The sequence below is a fragment of the Camelus ferus genome, chromosome 33 (genome assembly GCF_009834535.1).
Source record: "Camelus ferus isolate YT-003-E chromosome 33, BCGSAC_Cfer_1.0, whole genome shotgun sequence".
Taxonomy (NCBI): Eukaryota; Metazoa; Chordata; class Mammalia; order Artiodactyla; family Camelidae; genus Camelus; species Camelus ferus.
The window spans coordinates 14,662,000-14,688,655 of record NC_045728.1 but is presented as its reverse complement, the minus strand read 5'-3'; the positions used below and the strand labels follow the sequence as shown (position 1 = coordinate 14,688,655).

The following is a 26,656-nucleotide window of genomic DNA, read 5'->3' as shown; positions in this document are numbered from 1 at the left end:
TTTTATTTTTTCATTCACAAATATTAATGTTTCTTCCTCTTTCTATCTGCTGATAAGAAGTTCAGAATTTTGTTAAGATTTTTAATGCACCTGGCAATGTTCTTTTCCTCCCATAGGCAGCAATTCCCTTATAGTTAGAAGTGATCTTGGTTAGAGTTTTACAAATGTGTGTATTTAAAAATTGTATCATTATTTTTCTTTTGTTTAAAGGTTTATTGATTTGTTTTGTTTCAGCCTTAAAAGTTTTTGATCATCATGGAGTTGGGGTCTTTAAAACACATGTGCTTCTGGATGCTGAAAGACATACTTTGATTCAGTGGAAAAAGCATAGTCATCCATTTGTTACCCAACAGCTATTCTCAGTGAAAGATGAAAGTTATATCCCACGGGAAATCGACCAGATAGCAGGAGACGATGGCACAGTCATTGTCATTACCCTCGGTCAGCATTTCAGACCCTTTCCCATCAAAATTTTTATCCGTAGGGCCATCAATATTCAAAAGGCCATTGAACGTCTGTTCTTGCGAAGCCCAAAGACCAAGGTAATCCTTAAAACTGAAAACACCAGGGAGATGTATCTAAATGCAGAGCTGTTCAGTGACTTTCATGGTCATATTCAGAATCTTATCATGAGGGGTATTTTTGAGGGTCTCAATGTGGGTGTTATTGATGCCTGGGACATGACTATTGCATATGACACTAGAAATGTCCATCCACCTGATTACGTGATTGGGAATCAGATTAACATGTTCTTAAACTACATTTGCTAGAGGATAAATACAGAAAAGCGGTACCAGCCATTCTCTCTAAATGACCTCACTTATACTACAAGGATAGTTTAATGCAGTCCAAAGTAGGAGGAAACAAAAAAATTTTTAAATTGTTGTTAAAATATACATAATAAGATTTACCATTTAAACCACTTTTAAGTGTACAATTCAGTAGTCCAGTTAACTACATTCACAACATTATGCAACTACCAACATGATCTATCCCTATAATTTTTCATCACCCCAAACAGAAACATTGTACCCATTAAACAATAATTCTCCATTTCCCTTACCCCTAGCCCCTGGCAACCATCATTCTACTTTCTGTCTCTATGAATTAGACCATTCCAGGTAATTCATATAAGTGGGATTATGTAGTGTGTGTCTTTTGTACTGGCTTATTTCACTATTTCATTATTTCATCACATAATGTCTTTAAGGTTCATTCATGTTGTAGCATATGTCAGAATTTCCTTCCTTTTTAAAAGGCTGAATAATATTCCGTTGTATGTATATATCACATTTTGTTATCCATTCATCTGTTGATGGGTACTTGGGTTTTTTCCATCTTTTGGATATTGTGAGTAATGCTGCTATGAAGAGGAAATCAAATTTAAAGAGAATAAAGGGAATTATGGAGAAACTAGACCAGCTGATCCCTAACAGACCCTTCACCCATGTGACCTCCACCACCAGCACCAAACAGAGCAGAGCCACCATCCTCAACCCTCAAGACACATACTGCAGGGGGGACCAGTTAGATGTCCTGCTGGAGGTGAGGGACCACTTGGGACGCAGGAAGCAATATGGCGGGGATTTCCTGAGGGCCAGGATGTCCTCCCCAGCCCTGAAGGCAGGCGCTTCGGGAAAGGTGAGTATGATGACAGTACAGGAAAACATCATCATTCATAGTTTAATTTTAAGAAATGTATGTCCTGGAAAGGAGGAATCTAAATGATTCAAGTATAGAGAAAATGGGAAGTGTAGGAGAAAACCTAGCGGAATCATAATAGCAAACTTTTTTGCTTAAGGGAATTCTTTGGAATGTGGAAACCAGTTGTTCTCTCGACTGCAGTAAGAAGCAGGGATCACAGCCCCACATCCACAAACTCATTGAGAGAAACAAGCTAAACATTCTGTCAAGTTCCAGGTCCTATAACCTCAGTTCTTGCTGACCCTAGGAGTATGAGGTGAGGTCCCCTCCAGAGGAACTCAAATGACTTTATATGCTTTGTCTCTAAATTGTCCTCTCAGAATAAAAGTACCCTCCCTTTGCATTAATATAGTTGAGGTCCCAAGAGTGGAAATATGGTTGATTAAGGATGATTTCTTTGTTTGGAATATGTTTCTTAGGGAGAGGAAGTGAGGTACAGAGCTCAAGGCACACAGCTTAAGACCAGGCTCTTCTAAATAAAGGAACACACATTAGAAATCTTTTCCTTTTATGAAGCTACAAATTGGTTCTAATTCTTTGCATAGCAATCTTTCAAAATAAATCTTATTATTCTTTCAATCATTGCACTCTTAAATGCTCACATGAGTTATCATTTTCCCACCAAAGTTAACTTAGTTTCCTTTAACCTAATTCTAAGATGATAAAGTTTCTAGTTTTTTTACCATTACTCTTCTCTGATTGCACTGAAGTGTGTCTGTATCATTCTGCAGCATGACTTCTACCCCAACTCTCACCTCAACAAATTGAATGTCCTAATTTAAATGTGATCAATCAGCATAGAAAAATGAAGTTCTATTACATCTCTTGTTCTAAGGCTGCATATGTACAATATTATAGCCATTAGTCACATGTGGCTGTTTAAATTAAAATTAAATTAAAATCAGTTCCTTGGTTATACTAATCACATTTCAAGCATTCAGTAGCCACATGTGGCTAGTGGCACTGTACTGACGGTACAATATTTGCTTTCATTTGCTTCTGGAGAGTATTTTTTAAAAATGTTTTGTTGTAATATTTTAATGTTTTTAAAAATAAGTCTAATGATATTTTATAATTTTTATGGTAAGTAAAAAAAAATCGTTGAATGTTGCTAAGTGTCAGACTCGACTTTTAAGCCATTTTCTATTGGTCAGTCTTTTAAAGAAATCCTGGTATCTATATATTTAATAACGTCCTGGTCTTCATGTGATAGCCTCAGGTTACTGCAGATACTGATTATGTTGCTAATATATAAGACTTGAACAAGCCATTTGAAATGGTAAAGATGCTCTTTACTGGTATTATCAAGCCTCTTTCAAAAATCTTTGTGTGCACAGTGGAATGAAACTAGCAATCAGTAACAAAAGGAAAACCAGAAAGTTTACAAATATGTGGAAATTAAACAATTAGTCTTAAACAATCAATGGATCAAAGAAGAAGTCACAACAGAATTTAGAAAATATTTGGAGGCAAATGAAAATGAAAATAACATATCGAAACTTATGAGACAGAACAGAGCAGTGCTAAAGGGAAGTGGAAAATGCTTACGCTAAAACAGAAGAAAGTTCTTAAATCAGCAAACTAAATCCAAAGTCAAACTAAAGAACAACTAAATCCAAAGTCAGTAGAAGAAAGAAAAGCATAAAGATTAGAGCAAAGATAAATGAAAGAGGAAAAGGAAAACAATAGAAAAAAATCAACAAAAGCAAGAGTTGATTTTTTCGAAAAGGTAAAAAAATTGACAAATACTTAGCTAGACTAACTAAGGAAGAAAAGAATAAAATAGGAGAATTAGAAAGGAAGGAGGAAACATTACAACTGATGTCACAGAAATAAATAGAATTATAAGAGACTGCTATGAAACATTATTCACCAACAAGTTGGACAACCTAGAGGAAGTGAATAAAGTCCAAGAAACATGCAACCTACCAAGACTGAATCATGAGGAAATAATAAATCTGAATAGAGCTATAACTATACTGAATACAAAGAGACTCTGAAAGTAGTAATCAAAAAACCTCCCAGCAAAGAAAAGCCTAGGATGAGATGGCTTTAGTAGAGAATTCTACCAGACATTTAAAGAAAAATTAATACCAATCCTTCTCAGATTGTTCCAAAGAATAGAAGAGGATGGAACTTCCCTGAGTGTTCTATGAAGCTAGCATTACCAGATACCAAAACCAGACAAAGACACTAAGAAAGAAAAATCTACAGATCAATATCGCTGATGTATATGATGCAGAAATCCTAAACATAATAGCAGCAAAACAAATTCAACAGCACATTGAAAAGATTATACATCATGATCATACATCATTTATATCTGGAAACAAGAATAGTTCAACATACAAAAATCAATCAATGTAATGCAGCACACATAAAATGAAGGACAGAAACCACATTATTATCTCAATTAATGCAGAAAAACATTTAACATAATTCAACACCATTCATGATAAAAAAAACATCCAACAAACTAAGAATGGAAGGAAACTATTTCAACATAATAAAAGCCACATTTGAAAAGCCCACAGCTAACATTATATTCAATATGGAAAGGTTGAAAGTGTTTCCTGTAGTATCAGGACCAAGGCAAGGATTCAACACAGTATTGGACATTCTAGCCAGAGCAATTAGATAAGAAATAGAAATAAAAGGCGTACAAATTGGAAAAGAAATAAAAATTTCCTCATTTCCAGATGACATGAACTTATTTTTAGAAAACACTAAAGTTTCTACAAAAGTACCTGTTAAGAACGAATAAACAAATTCAGCAAAGTTGCAGAATACAAAATCAATACTCAAAAATCAGTTGTATTTTAAAATCAAAACCACAATGAGGTATTACCTCACACTGGTCAGAATAGCTGTCATAAAAAGTCTACAAATACTAAATGCTCTAGAAGTTGTGGAGAAAAGGGAACCTTTGTATAGTCTTGGTGGGAATGTAAATTGGTGCAACTACTATGGAAAACAGCATGGAGGTTCTCTGAAAAACTAAAAATATCATATGATCCAGCAATTCCACTCTTGGGTATATACCTAGGAAAAATGAAAACTCTAATTCAAAAAGATACATACACCGAAATGTTCATAACAGCACTATTTATAATAGCCAAGACATGGAAACAACCCAAGTATTCATCAACAGATGATTGAGAGGACAGAGAAGTTCAGAGATGTTGCTCCCAGATGCTTATGTTTCTCTGTTGGTTTCATTTTCAGGCAGGATTTTTACATGTGACAGCTGAGTTCCCATGATCCTTTGTGACTTGTGATCCCAGAGGAATAGAACCCCCTCCTAGTGCCTGTACATAGATAAAAAACATAGAGAAGACTTTGGTTGTCTCAGTTTGGATCACATGTCCACGATGGATCCAAGGACAGTGGCCTGGGGTATAAATGATTTTGATTATCAAGCCTAGACTATCTGCTTACTCCTGTAGCCAGATTCTATTGCTAGAAGTAAATGAAAGAAAATAGACACAAAATATTTTTCTTCTACTGCAGATGATTTGACAAAGTCTCACAAAAATAATACCCAAGGGGCAAACAGATGACTGATTCCATAAAATTTAATTATCAAAGATTTGTGGTTGTATATCTCTTTTATACTTTCTCTTTTACCTAATTGCATAAAAGCACCACATTCAGATATTTGAAAAGAAGCTCTTCACTTTAGGTCTAAAATTATTTTGAGTTGAAATTATTTTTCACTAATTTTACCACTACATTTAATTTTAATAATTCACTCTTAAACCTTCGAGTTCCTTGTTTTTGTAGTGAGAATATAAAATTGTATAAAAGAACCAGTAAAGTGTAAATTTAACATAAACAAACAAAACCCTGAAATGATACAAAAAAAAATGTTTAGGAAGACCAAACTGCTGCTTGTTAACTGAACACTAGTCAAGATTAACTGACCAAACAGAACTTAGGATTCATGCACCACCTTTGAGTAAGCAGTTTTTATTAAGGACATGGAGAGATTTGGGGGAAAATCATAACATTGCCTGATAATTGTATCAAGTCTTTCGTGACTTTAGTCCTCTGTATTAGACAAGATTTTTTTTTTATGCATGATAGAAATCCACCTCAAATTAGCCTAAGGATTGTGGGATGGAATGTATTTCATTCCAAATTTATAAAATAGAAGTAAACAAAATATTTAAGTGGGTTTTTTTTTTTTTTTTTGAGAACTACCAAAACACTTCCTGATGCCTTGATAAACTGCCACAGGCCACACTCAGAATTGGTACTTTTCCCTACATGGGTATTTTCAAAATCAGCTCCCCCGTGAGCCTGGACTCCACAGCTCCCTGGGAAGCTTTTAAAATACATTGACTGACAGACCTAACTTCTGACCAACCTAATAAGGTTTTTCCTGAAGGATGCTCAGGAAATCTGTCTTTTTTTTTTTTTAATATATAGTCTTCCAATATGATTCTAACACATCCATCCTGGCATCTGGCAATGGGATCAATTTAGGAATCACACCCTCAAGTATCCTCTCTCCATTCAGTAAGTACCTCAAGGTCAAACAGCTGGCCCTTGCCCATTTGTCCAGTCCATGTCTCTCCTCAGTTCTCAGCTAAACATATCACCCAGCTGAGTCCTCACCACAGGATGCTCTGGGAAGCACCCTTTTGGTGGAAGGGTACACGTAAATGTCAAAATGTAGCTTAAAAACAACTGCATCAAAATTTCATCTACATGGTAAAAACAGTCCTGAGGTTGTGTTTGCTTTTCATTTGCTTATATCTAAGACTTGTCCATCCCTGCAGCATCTGATATTTCTTAACAGTTTTTTTTTTTTTCCCTAGTCCCCTACCTTCCATATTCACATACTTTTCTTTTTACATTGGAAGGTAATTCTGGGTTCACTTCTCTCCCGATTTTTTTCAGGCTCTAGCAGCTGTGGATAAAGTTTCACATGTGATGCTTAACTCTTTTTATAAATAGAAATTGTGGAATAAAAGCTGAGGTCTCCTTCCACTTAGGGGTCTGAAAAGGAACTCTCACTAGTCAAATACGGGGCAGTTTGAACACCAAAAAGAATGATCGCAATTGTTTGAAACATTGAATATATAAGTCTTTAAGCTTATGGGAGCGCGAGGGAATGAGAGAGAGAGAAGAAATCTCATTTATCATGATTGGAGGTAGGAAGTGCAAAAACACTTTATACTAAACGTTGATAATTAAAGCTAAAGAGTTAGCATCCAATTTGCTTTTCCTGTGTGAATTATATTCAGGGAAACCAAAGAGCTCCAACTGATGAAAAGTTCTTAACAGAATTATTCCAGGGAATAAAAGTGGAAAGCATCAGAAAATGAACAGTTTTTAAACTCCTAATGAATTCGTCTATCTAGATAATAAACATTAATAGACGCTAAAGTAATTACAGATATTCACAAGGTGCCCAAACATCGCCCCAAAGATTACTTCCTGGCTATTAAGAGGAAAGTGCTTCTACACAATGAGGAAGTCAGCCTGCCACCACCCAAGCCCACTCAGCATCACTATACGCGGGACAGTTGGCCACTGTACCTTCTGACATGATGCAGCGTGAAGCGTTTTTGTCCAAAATCTTGAGCTAGAATCTGATTGAGTTTCAGATCTATTTCTAGTTTCTAGGAAACCTAGAGGCATAAAGGAACAAATTAGATGGCACCTTGAGGAAGGAATAAGAAAATCCAGAAGAAGATATTCTGCAGAACAGCTGCCTCATTTCTCAACAAGTCAATGTTAAGAAAATAGAGAGTTGTGAGATGACTCTTCTAGTCTAAAAGAGATTTAAGAAGTGAATGGTGGTTGCCAGGGGCCAGGGGTTGTTTGTGGGTACAAAGTTTCTGCTATACTACATGAATAAATTCTAGAGAACTTCTGTACTATAATGTGCAATTAAAAATTGTCAAGAGAATAGATCTCACATTGAGTGTTTGTAACACACACACACAACCCAAACAAAAATAACCAAGTTGCACAAGGAAACTTTTAGAGGTGATGGATATGCTTATTACCCTGATTGTGCTGGCTTCATGGATGTCACACATATGTCCAAGCTGACCAAACTGTACACATTAAATATGTACGGTTTTTTTGGTATATCAATTACACCTTAATAAAGCTGTTTAAAAAGAGAGTGACGTAAGAACTATATCGTTCAATTATTAAAATGTATGACCATTTATTGAATCCTGGTTTGAACCCGTAAAAGATGTTTTGGAGACAACTGGGGAATTTTAATATGAACAGGATATTTGATGAAATTAAGATGTTACTGGAAATTTTGCTAAGAATGAAAACAGCACTGTTCTTAAGTAAGAAATGTCATGACCCATTTGGAGATAAAGTGTCATTTGTCTGACATTTACTTTAAAATCCTTCTGCCAACACAAAACAAAATGGAAAAAATACAGTAAAGCATGAGTCATTGTTAAAACCAGATGATAGGGATCTGAGGATTAATTAGTCCATTCTCCCTACCTACATAAATGTTTGAAAACGCTCAATAAGTGAAAAAGATGTGAGGGTCCAGAATTCCTGCATTACAAGGAAATGAATGAAGTCATGTCCATCATTGCTACTTTTTGCATAGTCAGTTGAAGTCCACAATAAGGGTAGTAAATCTGGTAGAATTTCCAGTGAAACCGCTGTGATTAAAGGTACCTATGATCATTAGTGTAACTGATAAGTTCAAGCTTCCTTTATCTGTGATAAAAATCAAATGTCACAAACCCTATTTTAAAAAAAATTTTAAATAAAAATAATATACACACAAGTTAAAAGCAAGGCCAAGTACAATAGAATGGTATTACGTGGAATACCACTCCCTCCAAAGAGTTAAAGATTTCTGTTTTAGGTTGGCAGGTGGTACACCATAACTTAAAGTTCATGCTTCTATTTGTTGATTTTACTGACATGAGATGGAATTCATTGAGTCATCACTGGGAAAGATGAGGAACCTAGATCACTTCCGGCTTCTCTCCACCACTGTGAGATTTGTTTCTTACATTACCGCTTTTAGTACTTCTGTTGATTGTCTTTTTATGACTGTAGACAATATAGTCAAGCCTCTATTTCATGTTAGATCACCTGTAGTCAATATGTCTTCACTGCCAGCACGTACAATAAAAAACAGTACTCTTCCATTTCTTCCTCCTTCCTTTTACCTCCCTCCCAACCAGCCAGGGAAATGGCAGAAATAATGAATAAATTAACAACAATGTTAGGAAACAAGGAAGAGTACCAACAGCAGATGAAACATATTGAGAGTCAGAAAACCATGTCGATCCTTGGGGGTATGGGAAGCAGTAGCTGAGTGCAGTAGAAGGTGGGTGCCATGGACCCCTGGGGGTGGGAGATCTTTGCTCTCCTCCACGTTGCTCTGGGTGGACTGTTGCCCATCCGCTTGTCACTATGGGCCCCTGGTATGAATCAGAGGTGGCAGCGACCATCAGAACCATTGAATCCATTTGGTCAGGGAGAGTGTTTAGAACAGTTACACACACCCTCAGCTTCCCCAGGCCTGGTGGAGGGACTGCAGAAGCAACTGTGGCAGCCTCACGCCCCCATTTGACCCAGGGGCTCTGGTGGCTGTGGTTGCTGTGGGTCCTGGGCCACAGTGTTAAGTGTCACGTGTCTCCCGTCAAGCAGTTTCCTGGCCTCTTTCCTCTGCTGGGAACCTTTCAAGGCAAGTAAGCTGTGGCCCCTGCCCTCTCCTGTGCCATCCCCCTTCCTGGGTTCTGCTGGTAGTGCTGTACCCCTCACTGGTACCTGAGTGGCTGTCCCCTAATGAAGGGGACACATTGGGAGACAGCCTGGCTGTGACAGCTGTGAGTGAGCCGTGTCCGGTGTCTGACCCCTCATAGCTTTGCACCACTCCTTGCAATGGAGGAGGCCTGCAAGGTCCAGTGGGCACCCAGGATGCTGAGGGTGAATTCAGGCTATAGGTGGCCAGCGCCTGCTCTCCCATTTCCCTCCTCCTGTCAACCTACCTGTGTCTTCTTAGAGGTTCCTTCCTTTCTTGAAAACCTCAAATGTCCCCCATTCCTGAGCATGTCAGGTACTTTGGTGTTCAGAGCCCTGCAGACCCGGTCATGATTCCCCTCACTCACTGTTACACCTCCCACCTCCTCATACTTGCTTGGTCCCAGGCGCATGCTCCTCCCTCCTTAAAACCCAGTTCATGCATGTTCTGTCTCCTGCCTGGGCTCTAAGGTCCCTGGCTGTGTGTGTCTCAGCCTGCAGGGGAATGTGGGGTGTGTCAGTCCTACAGGCCAGGGCATGGTTGGGGTCATCACCTAGCTCCACGAAGATCCGTTTCCAGTCCTTTCCCTACCTACCAGCAGAATTGGAGAGTTGGACACTCTCTCCTCCTTAAAATCCCTTAACTAACTTGTCTTCTGTGGAGGCTCCCTCTCTGGGTGTTCTGCTTTTAAAAACCCCTCCCAGGAAATGGGGCTGGAGCAGAGCAAGTAAAATAAATGGTTTCTTGTAAAGAGACTCCCCAGCTCCCTCAATCCACAGGACACCGAGCGGATGGATCCCTGAGTGCATGGACCCTGCTGCGGGGCTCCATGTAAAGAGCGGAGAGACTCAGCTGGGAAAAGACCTACTGGGGGAGTCTGAGCCACGTCTCCTGCCACCCTTCTGCATCTGTTGATGAAGGCCTATTTATCCATAGAACAAACGCTTTTCTCTGAAATCAAGATGCTTTGCTGTTTCTGCTCTTCATATGGGTCAGGGAATCTGTCACATTTCATGCAGAAGACATTGTAGGTTTCTTGAACTGTAAGTTTCTTGAAACCTATGGTGTCCAATTCTGTAGCCACCAGCCACATGTGGCTCTGAAGCCCTTGAAATGTGGTGGGTCCAAATGGAGGTGTGCTGTCAGTATAAACGTGCTCCAGATTGCAAAGTCTATACTAAAACAAACAAACAAAACCCAGTATGTAACATATTTCAATTTTTACATTGATTCCATGTTAAAATAAGATGTTGTTAAATACAATATATTATTATAATTAATTTCATCCACTTCTTCTGACTTTAATACAGCTACTAGAAAAATTGAAATTATAGAGATGGCTCACATATTCCTATTTTTCATGCACCCAGTTAAACTTGTTATTTTGTACTGAAACCACACTCAGGATTTGGGGAGGATGTGGCAAAGGGTTTCTTGTCCTCTAGGGAGAAGACACCCCTTCCTTTCTCTGGGGTGGTGATGGAACCCTCTCCGAGCCAGGTGAGCTGGACAAGGGTGGGCCTACTGGGGAAGTTGGTCACCCTTCCTGAAGCACCTGCCCTCAGGTCCTGGCCTGAAAAAGAATCCCCATCATGCTTTGTCCTTTTCCCAAGTGTTCTCTCACCCCTAGAAGGAGGTTGGATGACTCCTCTGAGGCCCATCCTGAGGCTGAGGATTGTGTGACCACTGAGAGCTGAGTCGGCAATTGTGGGCTCGTGAGATCGTCTGGTTTAGCTTACTTTTAAACATTGTCAAATTAGTCATCGCTGTTCTGTGGGCTTCAGGGCACAATAAATGATTCTTCAGAGCAGAACCATAATGGAACAATGAGGGACATGCTTGAGTGCTTTGTGCAAGTCACAGAGCTTTTCTCTGCGGTATTATCTCTGTTGGCGGGCTTGGAACTCTGCTTCTATAATCTGCTGCTGTCTCCTGTCTGGATTCTGTCCCATGTCTAGATCCCCATTGTTGGAGAAAGATAGCATGGGACACATGCAGTAGACTTCAGGGGAGTCAGGGGAAGTGAGGTGAATAAAAACAAGTGAAAATTAACTGACAAAATTAACTGACAAGAAGAGAATGGAAAATGCAGAGTCAAAAGATGATGATGATATTTAATAGCTTTGGGGATTTGACTATGTTTTCACCATATATGAAAGGTTTTTAATATTTATATTATTTCTCTTGCTCCCCATAATAACCCCTGAGGAAGGTGCTAAAAGCATCCCATTTCACAGATGAGAAAACTGACACAGAGGGAGGTTAAATAATCTTCCAAAATCACCCCAGTGGTCAGCAGCTGGACCAGAATATGAACCCAGGGCTGACTCTACAGTGTTAGCCTTTTAAGACTGAGGTTTCTTGTCCCTGAGTAGAATTAGGAGAGGGAACTGAGTAGCAAAGAGGAAAGCACGTCAAAGGCAAAAGAAAACAGAGGGAACAAAATTAAGGCACCCTAGAAATGTGAGCAGCATGGAAGAAGAGAGACGTGGAAAAGTTTGACTAGAAGGAGATGGTTTTAAAAAGAGGGTAGGAAGGAAGTGGAAAGAAAAATATTCATTTCAACCCTTGTTTGTACACCTGGAAGATCTTTGTTCTCACGTTTACCAGCCAAAGTTCTATTTAAGCTTAATTGCCCTATATAGCTTAAGGAGTTCTGTTTATGAGACAATTTGTGTGGGAGCCACTTTTCCCAGTGCAGAACCTTGTGAAGAGGGAGACTTTGTCAGACGGGACAACACAGATGTTACAATGAGGTATTCTGGGGAAGTGGGGAAGATACCTTTTGAGAGTATGAGGGTTTTTCCCATGGAGACAGTGGACACAGCCTGCATAAAGACAAAAGGTAGCTTTGAGGTTAACTGCAAGCCAGGGGCCTTAGATGCTATTTTGCATTTCTTGCCTAGGGTTCCTCACAGATCCTTGAAAGGGGACATAACCTCTGAGATACTATGAGCAGAGATGCATGTAAGCATGGCTGGACCACTCCCTGTTCTCAGCTTGGGACCACATTTATGTCAGTCCAGGGGAAAACAGGAAAGCAAAACCAATGCAGTACCTCACATAAAGATACATGTAACCTAATTTAACAAACAAAGGATTTTGAGATTATTTCTAATTTGGAGCACTTAAGTGTTACCCTTATCAAACCAAAAATTGAAAATTATGTCTCAAAAGCAAAATGTTGAGAAAAAAAGTTGCAAGATGTAAGTCATATGAAATGATACATATAAAGTTTTAAAACCCACAAAACAGTACCCTATATATGTATGGTTATATTCACATGTGGTAAAATTCTAACATCATGCATGTGAATGATAAACACCAAGTTCAGGGTAGTGGATGCCTCTGGAAGTGTGAGAGAAGAGGAGATGGATTGGGGATGGTCTACAGGGACCTTTATTTTAATTTCATTTCTTAAACTGGGCAGGGAGTACCTGGGTATTCAACACAGATTCCTTAACTTTACAGGAAATTTGCAATGTGTTAAAAAAAAAAACTGCAAGGGGGAAAGGGAGGAAGAGAGAAGTTAGAAAAGAAAGAGAGGGAGGAAGAGAGAAAGTAGAGGAAGGACAACAGGGAAGGAAGGGGAGAGGGAGGGAAGGATTATGAATTTTTGAAATGCCAAGCATAGTTAGAAAAGTGTTGTCAAAAACAGAGTAACAAGTGATCCCATTTGGGCGGGAAGAGGGAGAAAAACTCAAGGTTATGTCATATGGCCGGGATTCCTGGGGACTTTGGAAGGAAAGACCCTTATGATAGGCTTTGTATTTGTGTGCAGTTATGAATTCCTCTAGGCAGGCACCAGCTCTGTCCCCATATCTGAGTTACCTTCAAAAGGAGACAGATTTACTTTGACCTGCCCAGAGAGACAGATTTTTATGAAATCACTCCCTTATCTGATGTAGTGAGTGAGCAAATATTTCCTAGTTTTACAGTCTTCTGGGGAGTGGCAGGGTGGGGGCCATAAAAATGATCCAGGCAACTAGTGCAAACGTTGCTGTGGAAAATAATGTATGTTTTTCCTTCCAGTATAAAATACATGGTATGAATCCTATTATAGGTAAATATGAAAGAAATTTCACGCACAATCACAAGCAACATGGTACCTTTGGCGCTAACACTGCTTTTCTCCACTAGGTCTCTTGTGCTCAGAATTCTCTCCCAACTGAGGTTCCAAGCTCTTTCCAGAATTTATCAACAATGCTTCCTACAGATGGGGAAAATCAGAAAAGAACTTTCCTAAACTTCCTGTAGAAAAAAGATTGTCAAACTGATTGGAAAGAACAAAAGACAATCATAAGGGTGAGAGATCATTATTATCTCCATCTGACAGATGAGGAACCTGGAATTCAAAGGGGATAAATAAAATATTCAAGGTCATGTGAAGGGGAAACCTATAATCTGAGATTTAATGCCAGATATGTACAATTCCTAACCCAGGTCCTAACCACAAAGCCATACTGTGTCTCATGCCATCATGGCAGCCCACCGCCCGATTAGATTCTCATCTCTCAGTCCTGGGTGAACTGCAGAGTAGAAGGCTCTTTGCCCTTTTCCCACCAGAGTGAGTGACGCCACAGAGTTTCAACATGTTGACATTGAATGTATTACATTCACTTCTGCTCATAATGTTACAGCCAACAGCTAGCGTCTCAGCCTTTGCATTCTTTTTCCACCATCTTTTTTTTCTACACTTGACCAATCCTTTGCCATATATAGATCTTTGAAATCCAAATATTACCTGGCCATGCCAAATAAAGACTTTTGCATACTCTGTTGCCGTAATTTAAGTGCCTCTGATCCTCCTAGCAGCCCAAGCAGGAACTTCACGATCCTCCATTGCACTCCCTCTGAGCCCAAAGTCTTCCCAGCTGTTTTTCTGCATCCTCAGATGGGTGTCTCATATGTGCCTATGAACTGTCTGCTGACCTTACTGTGTTTGCTTCTTCTACCCCTCTCTGCTTTGGTGCATGCCTACTGACAAGCAAAGCTTGCAAAGCTGCTTGAGGTATCACTGTGACTTCTATGGCTTTATTTTACACTCTAGGTAATGTTACCTTCAGAAACTGCCTACTCCTAATGCTAATAAAGCTAGTGATCCCTGTAGTGCCACGATAGTGATTTCAGGTAGAGGTCAGGAGACTACTCGCTCTAAAACTCCATGCTACACTTTTGCACTGGAGTCTTGTAGTAGCATTGTTTGTGCCATAGTTCACTAAAGTATATTGCCCAAACTAACAACATCTGAGGTCTAGTTCAGCCAGCCAAAAACTCCTTACTGCATGTTATTAAATCATGCAATCATGGGACTTAGAGTTAAAGGAGATGGTGAAGATCTATGTTAACCTCGTATGTGGTGCCAAATTCTCATTTAAATCCATGGTTTTCACAGTTGATGATAAAAAAAAAGAATGAAATAATGCCATTTGCAGCAACATGCATGGACATAGATTATCATACTTAGTGAAGTAAGTCAAAGGCAAACATCATATTGATATTCCTTATATGTGGAATCTAAAAAAATAGTACAAGTGAACTTATTTACAAGACAGAAACAGACTCACAGACATGGAAAACAAACTTACGGTTACCAAGGGGGAATTGGGTGGGGAGAAGGATAAATTAGGAGTTTGGGATTAGCAGATACAAACTACTATACATAAAATAGATAAACAACAAGGTCCTACTGTATAGCACAGGGAACTATATTCAATATCTCGTAATAATGTATAATGAAAAAGATTATGTATGTATGTATGTATAACTGAATCACTATGCTGTACAGCAGAAACTAACACAACATTGTAAATCAACTAGACTTCAATAATAATTAATAAATCAGTGGTTTTTCAAACTGAACATGTTTCAGAATCACCTGGAAGGCTTGTTGAGTCACAGGTGTTTCTTGTAGTGTGTATCATTGACAAAAAATTTTTCTTAGCCTATTTTATCCAAATATGCTCTATTTTACCTTCATTCCTGAAGGGTATTTTTTGCTGGATATAGAATTCCATGTTGAGAGTTGTTTTTCATAAGCATTTTAAAGATGCCATCCCTCTGTTTATTGTCTTCTATTATTTCCAGTGTTATTATTTCCAATAAGAAGTCAGCTGTCATTTAAGTCATTGTTCACTTTTTATGTATTGTGTCAGTTTCCTTTACTTTCAAGATGTTCTCTTTAATTTTCAGCAATTTGACTATAATGTGCTTAGGAGTAGTTCTCTTAAAATCTATCCTGCCTGTGGCTCTAGGAAATATTTGAATCTGTAAATTTATTTCTTCTCCAAGCTTAGGACATTTTGGGCTGTGATTTTTTAAATCCTTATTTCCCCCTTCATTCTCTTTCTCCTCTCCTTCTGGAATTTGTTAAAATCAAAATCAAATAAAGACCAGCCTTGAAAACTCCCTGAACAGACAAAACTAGTGTAGTCACATAAGCAGAGCTTAATCTAGCTTACTTTGCAAGATTAATTTGACCTGGATCATTTCTTGTTTGTTTCTCTGGAAATCATAAGCAAAACTTAAACTGTTGATATGAGGTAACCACTGACCAATTTCCTATCATTTAAATTCTAATAGTATAACTAATCACTGTGAAGAATAAATAATCACTGTCTCTTCACCCCGGAGCCTCATTCCATGTTTGATTTGAGTGCTGCAGATTTACAAACTGACTTTTTGGTGTGTACCTAATCAACTTTTACTAATTACTACTTTCATGACTCATTGGTTTTACTTTGGCTATTTCTGAACTTTTGACAGATTCATTTGCATGTATGTTAAACTTTTTTATGTTGTCCCTGAGTCTTGGTTTATCTAAAACATTTTTTTAATGTATTGGATAATTTCTATTGATTTATTCTTCAGTTCACTGACTCTCCTATATTATCTTTGTTCTGCTGTTGAGCACATCCAGTGACTTTAAACAAATCTTAGTTATAAAATTTACATTAAAAATATTAGTATCTATTTCTCAGCTGGTATTTCCTATATTTTCGTGTATTGCAAGCACATTTTCCTTTATGTTATTGAGAATAGTTTAAAACATGCTAATTCCAACATCTGAGTCATCTTGGAGTTAGTCTCTATTGAATGCTTTTTCTCTGGAAAATGGGTCACATTTTCCTGTTATTTCATAAATAGAAAATTTGGGATTGAATTCTAGATATTGTAAATGTTATGGTGCAAAGGCTATGGATTCTGTTATATTCCTCTGATAAGGATTGTTTAAGCACTCAGTTTCCTCGATTGGACTCAAACTGCAAGCCTTGTTCCTTGGGAAGCAGTTCAAATCTCAGTTCAGTTCTTTAGCCTTTGCTAACCAGCTTGAAATCTGCCTTGCATATGCATGGTCTGGGGACAGCCAGAGATTTGATTAAAGATTGTATATAGCATTTGGGAATACCTAGCTTTATCTCTCATTTCTAGGATTCTCCTCCCACTCTCCAGTAACTTTCTACTGGCTATCTTTTCTGGCTTTTCAAGTCAGAAAAATGGAAGATTTGCTATATTAATTTTAGATACCCTGCATAGCACAATCTAAGGATTTTCCTTAGGCTCAAACTGTGAAAACAGGAAACACATCACTACTATTCTCTTTTTCCAAATGTTAACTCCTCTCCAGAATCTGCCTACTTTTGGTTTTGCTCCTTCCCACCCCAGATTTTATGAGTTTTTTTGCGGAAAGATTTGCTCCATAGAAGCTTATTTAGCATACTAGAAGCAGAACCTCCTCTAGTGATTTGAAAGATATACATTCTATTCCTTGTTTTAGTAGTAACCATAAAAATGTTAATAGATACCTTTAATTTTTATTTAGGCATTAATACCTAGAGTTAATTAGTATCCATAGCTTACCAAAACCCAAACATCAGGAATCTTAGCAGGACTTATTTCTCTTATTTCCTTCACCATTATCTATGTTGAGATCATCTGGGATTCTAGTTTCAAGGTATTAACTCTTTTACATTTAGGCTTCTTTAGTTTCTTTGCTTGCCCTTGCTTCTTATGACCTGTTTCTTCTCTGAATTCATTTATTTCTCCTTTTGAAGTATATTCTCTAATAATTCTTTCAGAGTATGAAGTTGGTAACCTTTTTGATTTAGTTTTAATTTTTAATTAAAATTATATATGCACATACATAGATTAATGGCATATTTTCTGACAAAGCTTGTAATGAATAAGAGCAATCCTCTAATCCTTACTCTATAAATTCTGCTTTTTAGATCTATTAGCTATTTTTTGTTATGTTCATTGGCTTATTATTCAGGAGATAACTGTTCATTTCCCTTACCCTACTCTCCAACCATATGTACACACACACACACACACACACACACACACACACACATCTTTTTCCTTCTCTTCCTCTCAAAAGATAACTTTGATTTAACTACTCAGGATTTTATATTACTGGTGTATTACTTTCCTATTACTGTTGTTAACAGAATACCACAAACTACTGGTTTAAATGAACATAAATTTATTACCTTACATTCTGTAGGTCAGAAGTAAAAAATAATCAGTCTCATTGGAGTAAAGTCAAGGTGTTAGCAGGGCTGGTTCCTTCCTGAGGCTATAGGAGAGAATCTGTTTCCTTGTGTTTTCCAGCTTCTCAAGACCACCTGCATTCCTTAGCTAATGGCCCCTTCCTCCATTTTCCAAACCATCAGCATAACATCTTTAAATCGCTCTGACTCTTTGACCTTTTATTTTAGTTGCCTATCTCTTTCTCTCAGGCCAACCCTCCTACCTCTCCTATAAGGATCTTTTTGATTACATTGGGCTCACTTGGAAAATCTTCCATTTTAAGAGCCTTAACTTAATCACATCTACAAATACCTGTGCCATGGAGGTTAATGTATTCGCAGGTTCTGGAGATTAAGATGTGAAATCTGGGGGAGGGGCTTGGCACCATTCTGCCTATCACACTAGGACTATATAAATATTTCTCATAGATGAGGCAAATGGTATACTATGATTAAATTTTCATTATAAATCAATAGTTTCTGTTAAAGCAGATTGCCCTTCATCATGTGGGTGGGCCTCATGCAGATATTTGAAGGCCTTAATAGGAAAAGACTGACCTTCCCTCAAGAAGTGGGAATTCTCCCCGCAGACTGCCTTTGAGCTTGAACTGCAACTCTTCCCTGGGTCTCCAGCCTGACAGCCTACCCTGCAGATATTGGGTGTTCCAAGCCTCCACAATCTCATGAGCCAATAAACTTCTCCCTCTCTCTTTCTCTCTGTCTCTCTGTCTCTCTCTGGCTATATACACATCCTGTTGGTTCTGTTTCTTGGAGAACCCTGACTAATACAGATTTTGGTACTGAGACTGGCTCTGGGGGAAAAGAGTTTTAAGGATGAGTTTTCTGAATTGGTTCTGGGGTTTCTGGAATATCAGTTCTTTGGTTTGATTAAAGACACTAATGACTCTATGTCCAGTCATAAAGAATGGTGTCTTTATAAGAGGAGTCTAGGACACAGGTATGCATGCAGGTAAAACCATCTGAAGAGTCAGAGAGGATATGACCAACCACAAGCCAAGCAGAGAGGACTCAGAGGAAACCAACTCTGCCAACATTTTGACCTTGGACTTCTGGCCTCTAGAAGTTTGAGAAAATAAATGTCTGCTATTTAGGTTACCCATCAATAGGTCTTTACAGCAATTCTATAATATGATTTCTTAGTTCCTCATTTTTAAGCATGTTCTTATTTAATTGATATAATATTCTATCTTATCCCTCTGAAGATATGACTTGACTCAAAAAAAAAAAGAAAAAGATTCTGTGTTGTTCCTTTAATTACATTCTTGAGTACTGTACACTATGCTGTACACCAGAAACTAATACAACATTGTAAATCAAGTATACTTCAATAAAAATAAATAAATTTAAAAAAGAAACTCTCTGGACCTGAATTAGTGGCAGAGTTCTGACTACCTGTAACAATTCTTCTATGAATATTAGACTTTGCAGGTTTTCTTTATCTTGGTCCATTTTGATCATCTGTGTTTTGCTTAAAAACCTATTTTTTTTTACATAGATCTTTTAATCTGATACAAATTTGATGCAGTAGATTCTTATAATTTTAAAACTCTTCTGTGTATCTACAAATATGAGTTCCAGATAATGCTTATTTTGTGTAATGGGCAACTCTTAGGGAAAAGCTAATTCATCTTGTTTTCTCCACAGTGTGTGAGCACAGTACTTTATATATTTGTTTAGTTTTCTTTTTAATCCTTTTCAAAGTGCTCATTGTACTGACATTGGTCATGGTTCAGGGGACCAAGCCTTTTGCCAGCACCAGGTGTGTGGCTAATAATTCACTTTTCTATATATACACTGTTCATCTTTAAAGCTATGGCTATCACTAGGAAGTAATGAAAGTTAACATGACCTTCAATTTACTTTGCTTCACGATCACATCATCTCTTAAACATGTTATTTGTACACCCTTGTAGGGTTGGTAAGCTTGGTAGACTCTCCATCTTCTCCTGGATACACGCTCTGGGAAAAATAAACAAGTGCCCCTATGTGATTCAGTGGTCACTTCTCTGAATTACAGCAGGGGGTCATTAATAACCTTTGCATGTCCCTTCCTCCTGCAGGGTTTGGGAACTTTTCTTGTTTTCTTGGCATTTCTGAAAGCATGCTATAGTTTTACTTTTTATTTTTTTTAAAAAGCATATTCAGAATAATCTTCTACAAAAGAGCCTCAACTCTAATCTATATTGCTGAGGGCATAAAAGTTTTTTCTCTTCTTTACCTCTGCTGTTGGGATCTTTCAAAAGCCACTTCGAACACAGGCAAACCCACCTAATTTCTCTGAACAGTTTCCTTGTTAGAAAAATGGAGGAGTTAAAATTATTTCCCATCTCGTAGGATTGGTGTGAAGATGAGATGAGATAATGAATGCACATTGCTTAGCTTGGCACACAGGACTCAATTAACATTAGACAGCGTTGTCAGTCATCACCTAGTCACCATCGTTGACAGCATTTATGTGCCAATTTCTTTCCTCTGATATCATGCAAAAACTGCAGCTTAAACTTGCAGGAGGTATTTGGGGTGATCACTCACAACAGGAAAATAACCATGGCACCCTGCCCTATAGGTCTTTGTTACAGATATCTGTCTCTCTATATTTGATCTTTAGCTAGTCAGTCCAATGGGTGCACCATCTATATCTGTTTGTAGTGTTCCTGGAAAGCGTGCTTCTAAAACCTGCTTCTTCCCTTCTCTCTCTAGAAGTGATAACCCACCAACCTCTGAGAGCTAGCAATTTGCAAAGTATTGATTTACCTGACTCTTGCACTCCCTCCTAGAACACACACTGCATGCGTGCACGCATGCACACACACACAGTAAAACTTGTTTCTTCCATTATACAATTGGATTTCTTTTATTTTCTATGTTCTGACAATAGTCTGACTTCGATCTTTGCCCCAGAATTTTAGTGCTGTGTTTTCCTTTTAAACCAGTTCTTTCACCACTGATCAGCTAATGCCTCAAACTCTTCTCTCTCTGCTGATATCAGTAATACCCCAATCCCACTGCCACCGACATCTGTTAATGCTCATATCTATCTTCACCAATAACAGCTAATGCCTCAATTTCCTCTCCACATAGATAGGGTGGAGATGGGCTTGGGGCATTAGCCATTACCAGTGCTGAACAAACATATTTAAAAGGAAACAGAGCAATAGATTTCTGCAGCAAAGATCAAAATTATGATAATAAAGTATGAAAATGAATTTAAAATGTTAAATTATAAATATAATAGGCAAAATTTCTTGAGTACTTAAAATGTGCCAGTCACTCAGCTAAACCCTTTTCTTGGGTTATAACCTGTCATCCTGCCAAATAATCTTTGGGGTAGTTTCTGCTATTATCCCCATTTTATGGATGAGAAAACAGAGATGTGGATGGATTAAATCACTAACTCGTGATCACACACATCTGTTGAGCAATGAATCCTGGACACAAGTCTGGGGTTTGAGGGACTGTAATAAATTATACTTCTATGCTACCCTCTTAAATTCTAAACTGACTGAGAGAAACAAAATAGTCAGAAGGCTGGAGATCAAAAGATTGGCTCTTTTACTGATATAAGTTGTACTGGAGGGCATGGCTTACACAGCAAAAATTGGCCTCCCAATTCTCAGTGTCCCTCAAGCAAGATCATGGGGAAGTCTGATTCCGCAGGGCAGACACCCCTAACCAGCTTACTGCCTTATATCACTCTAGGATGGAGATGGAAAAAATAGAGATCATCTTTATCACTAAAGTTTGATCTTGTCAGTAAATTATGTGTCTTATGATGTTTCCTACCTACATAATCCTAGCTCTATGCCTCAGTTTCCTTATCTGGAAAATGGGAATGATGGTAATATTTTCTAATATTTTTTCTTTTTAATATATTTTTATTGAAGTATGGTCAGCTTACAATGTTGTGTCAATTTCTGGTGTACAACACTTCAGTCATATAGGAACATACATATATTCGTTTTCATATTTTTTTTCACCATAAGTTACCATAAGATATTGAATATGGTTCCCTATGTAATATAGTATAAACTTTTTGTTTATCTATTTTATATACATTAGTTAGTATCTGCAAATCTCAAATTCACAATTTATCCCTTCACACTCCCTTCCCCTTGGTAACCATAAGTTTATTTTCTGTCTATGAGTCTGTTTCTGTTTTATAAATAAGTTTGTCTTTCTTTTTTTTAAGATTCCACATATAAGTGATATATGATATATTTCTTTCTCTTTCTGGCTTACTTCACTTAGAATGACATTCTCCAGTTTCATCCATGTTGTTGCAAATAGCATTATTTTATTATTTTTTATGGCTGAGTAGTATTTCATTGTATAAATATACAGCTTCTTTCTCCCGTCATCTGTCAATGGACATTTAAGTTTGCTCTCATGTCTTGGCTATTGTATACAGTGCTGCTATGAACATTGGGTGCATGGGTCTTTTTGAATTAAGGTTCCCTCTGGATATATGCCCAGGAGTGGATTGCTGGATCATATGGTAACTATATTTTTAGTTTTTTGAGTAATCTCCATACTGTTTTCCATTACGGCTGTACCAAACTACATTCCCACCAACAGTACAGGAGGGTTCCTTTTTCTCTACACCCTCACCAGCATTTTTAATGATGGCCACTCTGACTTGTCCATTTCTTCTAAGTTGTCTAATTTATTGCCATATAGTTGTTTACAGTATTCTCTTATGATTTTGTTTCATTTCTGTTGTGTTGTTGTAATCACTCCATTTTCATTACTTATTTTATTTGTGTGCTCTCTCTTTTCTTCTTGGTGAGCCTGGCCAGAGATTTGTCAATTTTGTTTACTCTTTCAAAAATCAGCTCTTGATTTGATTGATTTTTTTCTATGATCTTTAAAAATCTCTATTTATTTATTTCCTCCTTGATCTTTGTTTCTTTATTTCTTTCCTTCTCTGACTTTGAGTTTTCTTTGTTCTTCTTGTTCTAATTCTTTTAGGTGGTAGTTTAGGTTGTTTATTTGAGATTGTTCTTCTTTTTTGAGGAAGGCCTATATTGCTATGAACATCCCTCTTAGGACTGCTTATGCTAAATCCCATAGATTTTGTGTGATTGTGTTTTCATTGTCATTTGTCTCAAGGTGTTTTAAAATTCCTTTGATTTCATCACCGACCCATTGGTTTTTCAGTAGCATGTTGTTTAGCCTCCATGCTGTCATTTTTTTCTCATTTGTTTTTCTGTGTTTGATTCCTAGTTTCATGTCATTGTGGTCGGAGAAGATGTGTGGAATAATTTCTATCCTCTTAAATTGTTTAGGCTTCTTTTGTGACTGAGTATGTGGTCTATCCTAGAGAATGTTCCATGAGCACTTGAAAAGAACGTATATTCTGTTTTGGGGGGGTGTAGTGTCCTAAAAATATCAACAAAGTCCAGGTGTTCTATTGTGTCATTTAGTATTTCTGTTGCCTAATTGATTTTCTGTCTGATTATGTTAGTGGGGTGTCAAAGTCTCCTACTACTGTTGTATTCTCATAAATTTCTCCCTTTATGTCTGTTAGTATTTGTTTTATATATTTAGGTGCTCCTATATTGGATACATATATGTTAAGGAATGTAATATCTTCATCTCATATTGCTCCTTTGATCATTATAAAGTGTCCTTCTTTATCTCTCTTTATGGACTTTGTTTTAAAGTCTATTTTGTCTGATATGAGTATTGCTACTCCTGTTTTCTTGTCATTTCCACTTACATGAAATATTTTTTCCATCCTCTCACTTTTAATCTATGTGTGTCTTTCACTCTAAAGTGGGTCTCTTGTAGGCAGCATATTGTAGGCTTTTGTTTTATTATCCAATGTCTTTCAATTGGAGCATTTAGTCCATTGACATTTATAGTAATTATTGATAGATGTATATTTATAGCCATTTTTAACTTTGTTTTTCATTTGATTTGGTATTTCTTCTTCTTTCTTTTCCTTTTTGTTTTTCTTTTTGTGGCTTGATAATTTTCTTTTGTATTAGCTTGGCTTCTTTTTGTTTTTTTGTGACTCTATTATATGCTTTTGATTTGTGGTTACCTTGTTTTTCAAGTATGTTAACCCCTTACTATATCTGTTTGCTTTAGACTGATGGCCATGTAGGCTCAGACACATCCTAAAAAGAATGAAAAAAAAAATAGAGAGAGAAAAAGATCTATATTTTCTTGCTCCCCTCTCTGACCTTTTATGATTTTGAAATACTTTATTTATTTATTTTTACATCTTCATGTTTTCCCTTGCAATTCACTGTATTTATTGCATTTCCAATTATGGTTTCCTAATTTCTATAGCTTCCTGTTTATGTTTTATTTAGATTAGAACTTTCAATATTTCTTTTAGCATAGATTTATTATTGCTGAATTCTTTTAGTTTTTGCTTGTGTTTGAAATTCTATATCTCTCTTTCTACTCTAAAGGATAGTCTTGCTGGATAGAGTATCCTAGGTTGCAGCTTTTTCTCATTCAGGACTTTGAATATATCTTATCACTCCCTTCTGGCAAGCAGTGTTTGTGTAGAGAAATCAGCTGAAAGCCTTATGGGGGTTCCCTTGTAATTAACTCTGTTTTTCTCTTGCTGTCTTTAGAATTCTTCTTTTCTTTAACTTTGGCCATCTTATTTATAATATGTCTTGGTATAGATCTGTTTGGGTTCTTCTTGTTTGGGACTTTCTGTGCCTCCTGTATTTGGATATCTGTTTCCTTCTTTAGGTTTGGAAAGTTTTCAGCCATGATTTCTTCAAATACTTTTTCAATCCCCTTTTCTTCTTTCTTCTCCTTCTGGGACCCCTATTATGTGTAGGTTGGCACACTTTATATTATTTCATAGGTCCCTTATGTTGCTTTCATTGGTTTTTATTTGCTTTTCTATCTGCTGTTCTGATTGGGTGACTTCTGTTATCTAGCCTGCTTTTGACTGCCTTTAGCTCAGCTCTTATCTCAGCCATTGAGTTTTCTGTTTTTAATTGGCTCTTCTTTATAGTTTCAATTTCCTTTTTAAAGTATTCTGTCTCTCTTGATAGTCTCTTTTAGTTCCTTCATTGTATTGATCATTCCCTTTTTGAAGTCATGATCTGGTAGACTATCGAGGTCTATCTCTAGCATTATGGATTTAGGAGTATCATTTATCTACTATGGTCTTGAAGGCCTGTTTGTGGTGTTGTCTGTCATTTGTTATGCGGGCTTACAAAGTATTCTTTGTTGATGCTTCCTTTGTCCCAGCCTTAGCTGCAGGAATGTCAGCCACCTACTCTGGTGTCCCCCAGGCTCTGAGCCCCAGGAACCACCAGTGCAGATCTGCCAATGTCATTTGCTAGGACCCACCATAGCAAGCATGCGGTCACACATCTGAATCTGTGGTGTGCCACAGGGTTGGTGCAGACCCCAGGCCAGCCTCCACATACAGTATGGTATGCAGGCCTGTTGTAAATACCTGTACTCGCCCTCACTGTGAGCCCAAACTCTGCTCACTGCCTGTTTGTTCCACAGGCACAGATCCACAAAGGGTCCAGAGAGAGCAAATCCGCCCTCTCTGCTGGGGCTGTAAATAAATCTCAGTCCCTCCCCAAGAAATTGCAGGGCTGCAGGGTATGGATTCAGCCTTCAGTCCTGCCTCAGCACAGCAGTGATGGCTATGATGGAGCCCCACCTCTCTTCTCACGAGAACACATCAACAATGGAGACAAGCAGAGAAAGCAGCTATGGCACCCACCCCTCCCACCTATACCAACAGTGGTTTTTTTTCATAGAGGGTCCTAGGCTGCTCTGTTCCACACACACTCCCAGCCAGAGCTCACACTGCCCTCCAGTCCCCTGAGGCTGCCTCTGTGCAGTGGGCCCCCGCCCTCTGCTTGGGCTCCTCACTTACCACCAGCAGCTTGTCCCAGCTTGTCCCTGCTGGCTTGCGTCTAGGGCTGGGGATTGCAGGGACCCTCTGTGGCATCCTTCCTTAGTTCTATCTGTCAAGTGGTTGTCACTTTCTCCTCTGAGCCTCGGAAGCTCCCCTTATGTCCCTGCTGACCTGCCGGATGGAGAGGGGGTGGCCCAGCCTTTCTTCCTATGCTACTTCCTCTCTGCAGGACCAATCCTGCACCAGTTTTTTATTTTTCCTTTTTTTCTTACTGGATTTTGTGAGAATCCTCCTGTATTTTGAAATGAGAGACACTCTGCCAGAGTTCAGTAGTGTTCTGCACAATTCAGTGGGTTTGTAGATGTAATTCCTGGTGTATTTGTGGGAGAGGGCAAGATGTGAGTCTCTCTACTCTGCCATCTTGGCCCTGCCCCTAATATTTTTTTATAATGTAACCTGTGCGCATGATCAAAATAGTACCAATCAAACTGGAGACGTGAGAGAGTAAGCAGAATAGAATAAAATTTCTTAGTGAAGAGCTTACTCGGAAGTTTAAAATCCACTTATTTTATGTAGAGCTTTAGAATTCTGACTAAAAATGTCAGGAGCCAACAGTTTTTCACAATCTTTCAAAAACACAGAAAGCTTCTTGCCATTTGATTCCAGTCATCTTCATGGACTAGAAACCACACCCATATTCATAATTCTATTTTTGGCTTATTATTTTGAAACAATCTCAAACACATTAGAAAAGCTGCAAGTGTGGCAAAAAGAACTTCCCTTTCTCTGAGCCATCTG

The 26,656-nt window shown here is 38.0% G+C and overlaps 1 protein-coding gene and 1 long non-coding RNA gene across 7 annotated transcripts in view; one reads left to right on the top strand and one right to left on the bottom strand.

Annotated features, from left to right (window-relative positions):
* NXPE2 (neurexophilin and PC-esterase domain family member 2) overlaps positions 1-4,575 on the top strand; it is a 47,928-nt gene extending 43,353 nt beyond the window's left edge. For all 5 annotated transcript variants that reach the window (XM_032472561.1, XM_032472562.1, XM_032472564.1 and 2 more), the window contains one exon: positions 235-4,575. In XM_032472561.1, coding sequence (XP_032328452.1) covers positions 235-770 — 536 coding nt within the window. In that variant the 3' untranslated portion in view covers positions 771-4,575. The remainder of the gene's footprint in view (positions 1-234) is intronic.
* Positions 4,576-8,486: 3,911 nt separating this feature from the next.
* On the bottom strand, positions 8,487-26,192 carry LOC116661179. 2 transcript variants are annotated; one of them, XR_004316964.1, is made up of 3 exons: positions 25,877-26,192; positions 13,564-13,664; positions 8,487-10,631 (listed from the first exon to the last, which is right to left on the bottom strand). It is a non-coding gene; the product is annotated as an uncharacterized LOC116661179 (long non-coding RNA). The 2 variants fall into 2 exon arrangements; XR_004316965.1 differs by lacking the exon at positions 8,487-10,631 and adding an exon at positions 12,237-12,282.
* Positions 26,193-26,656: the final 464 nt, after the last annotated feature.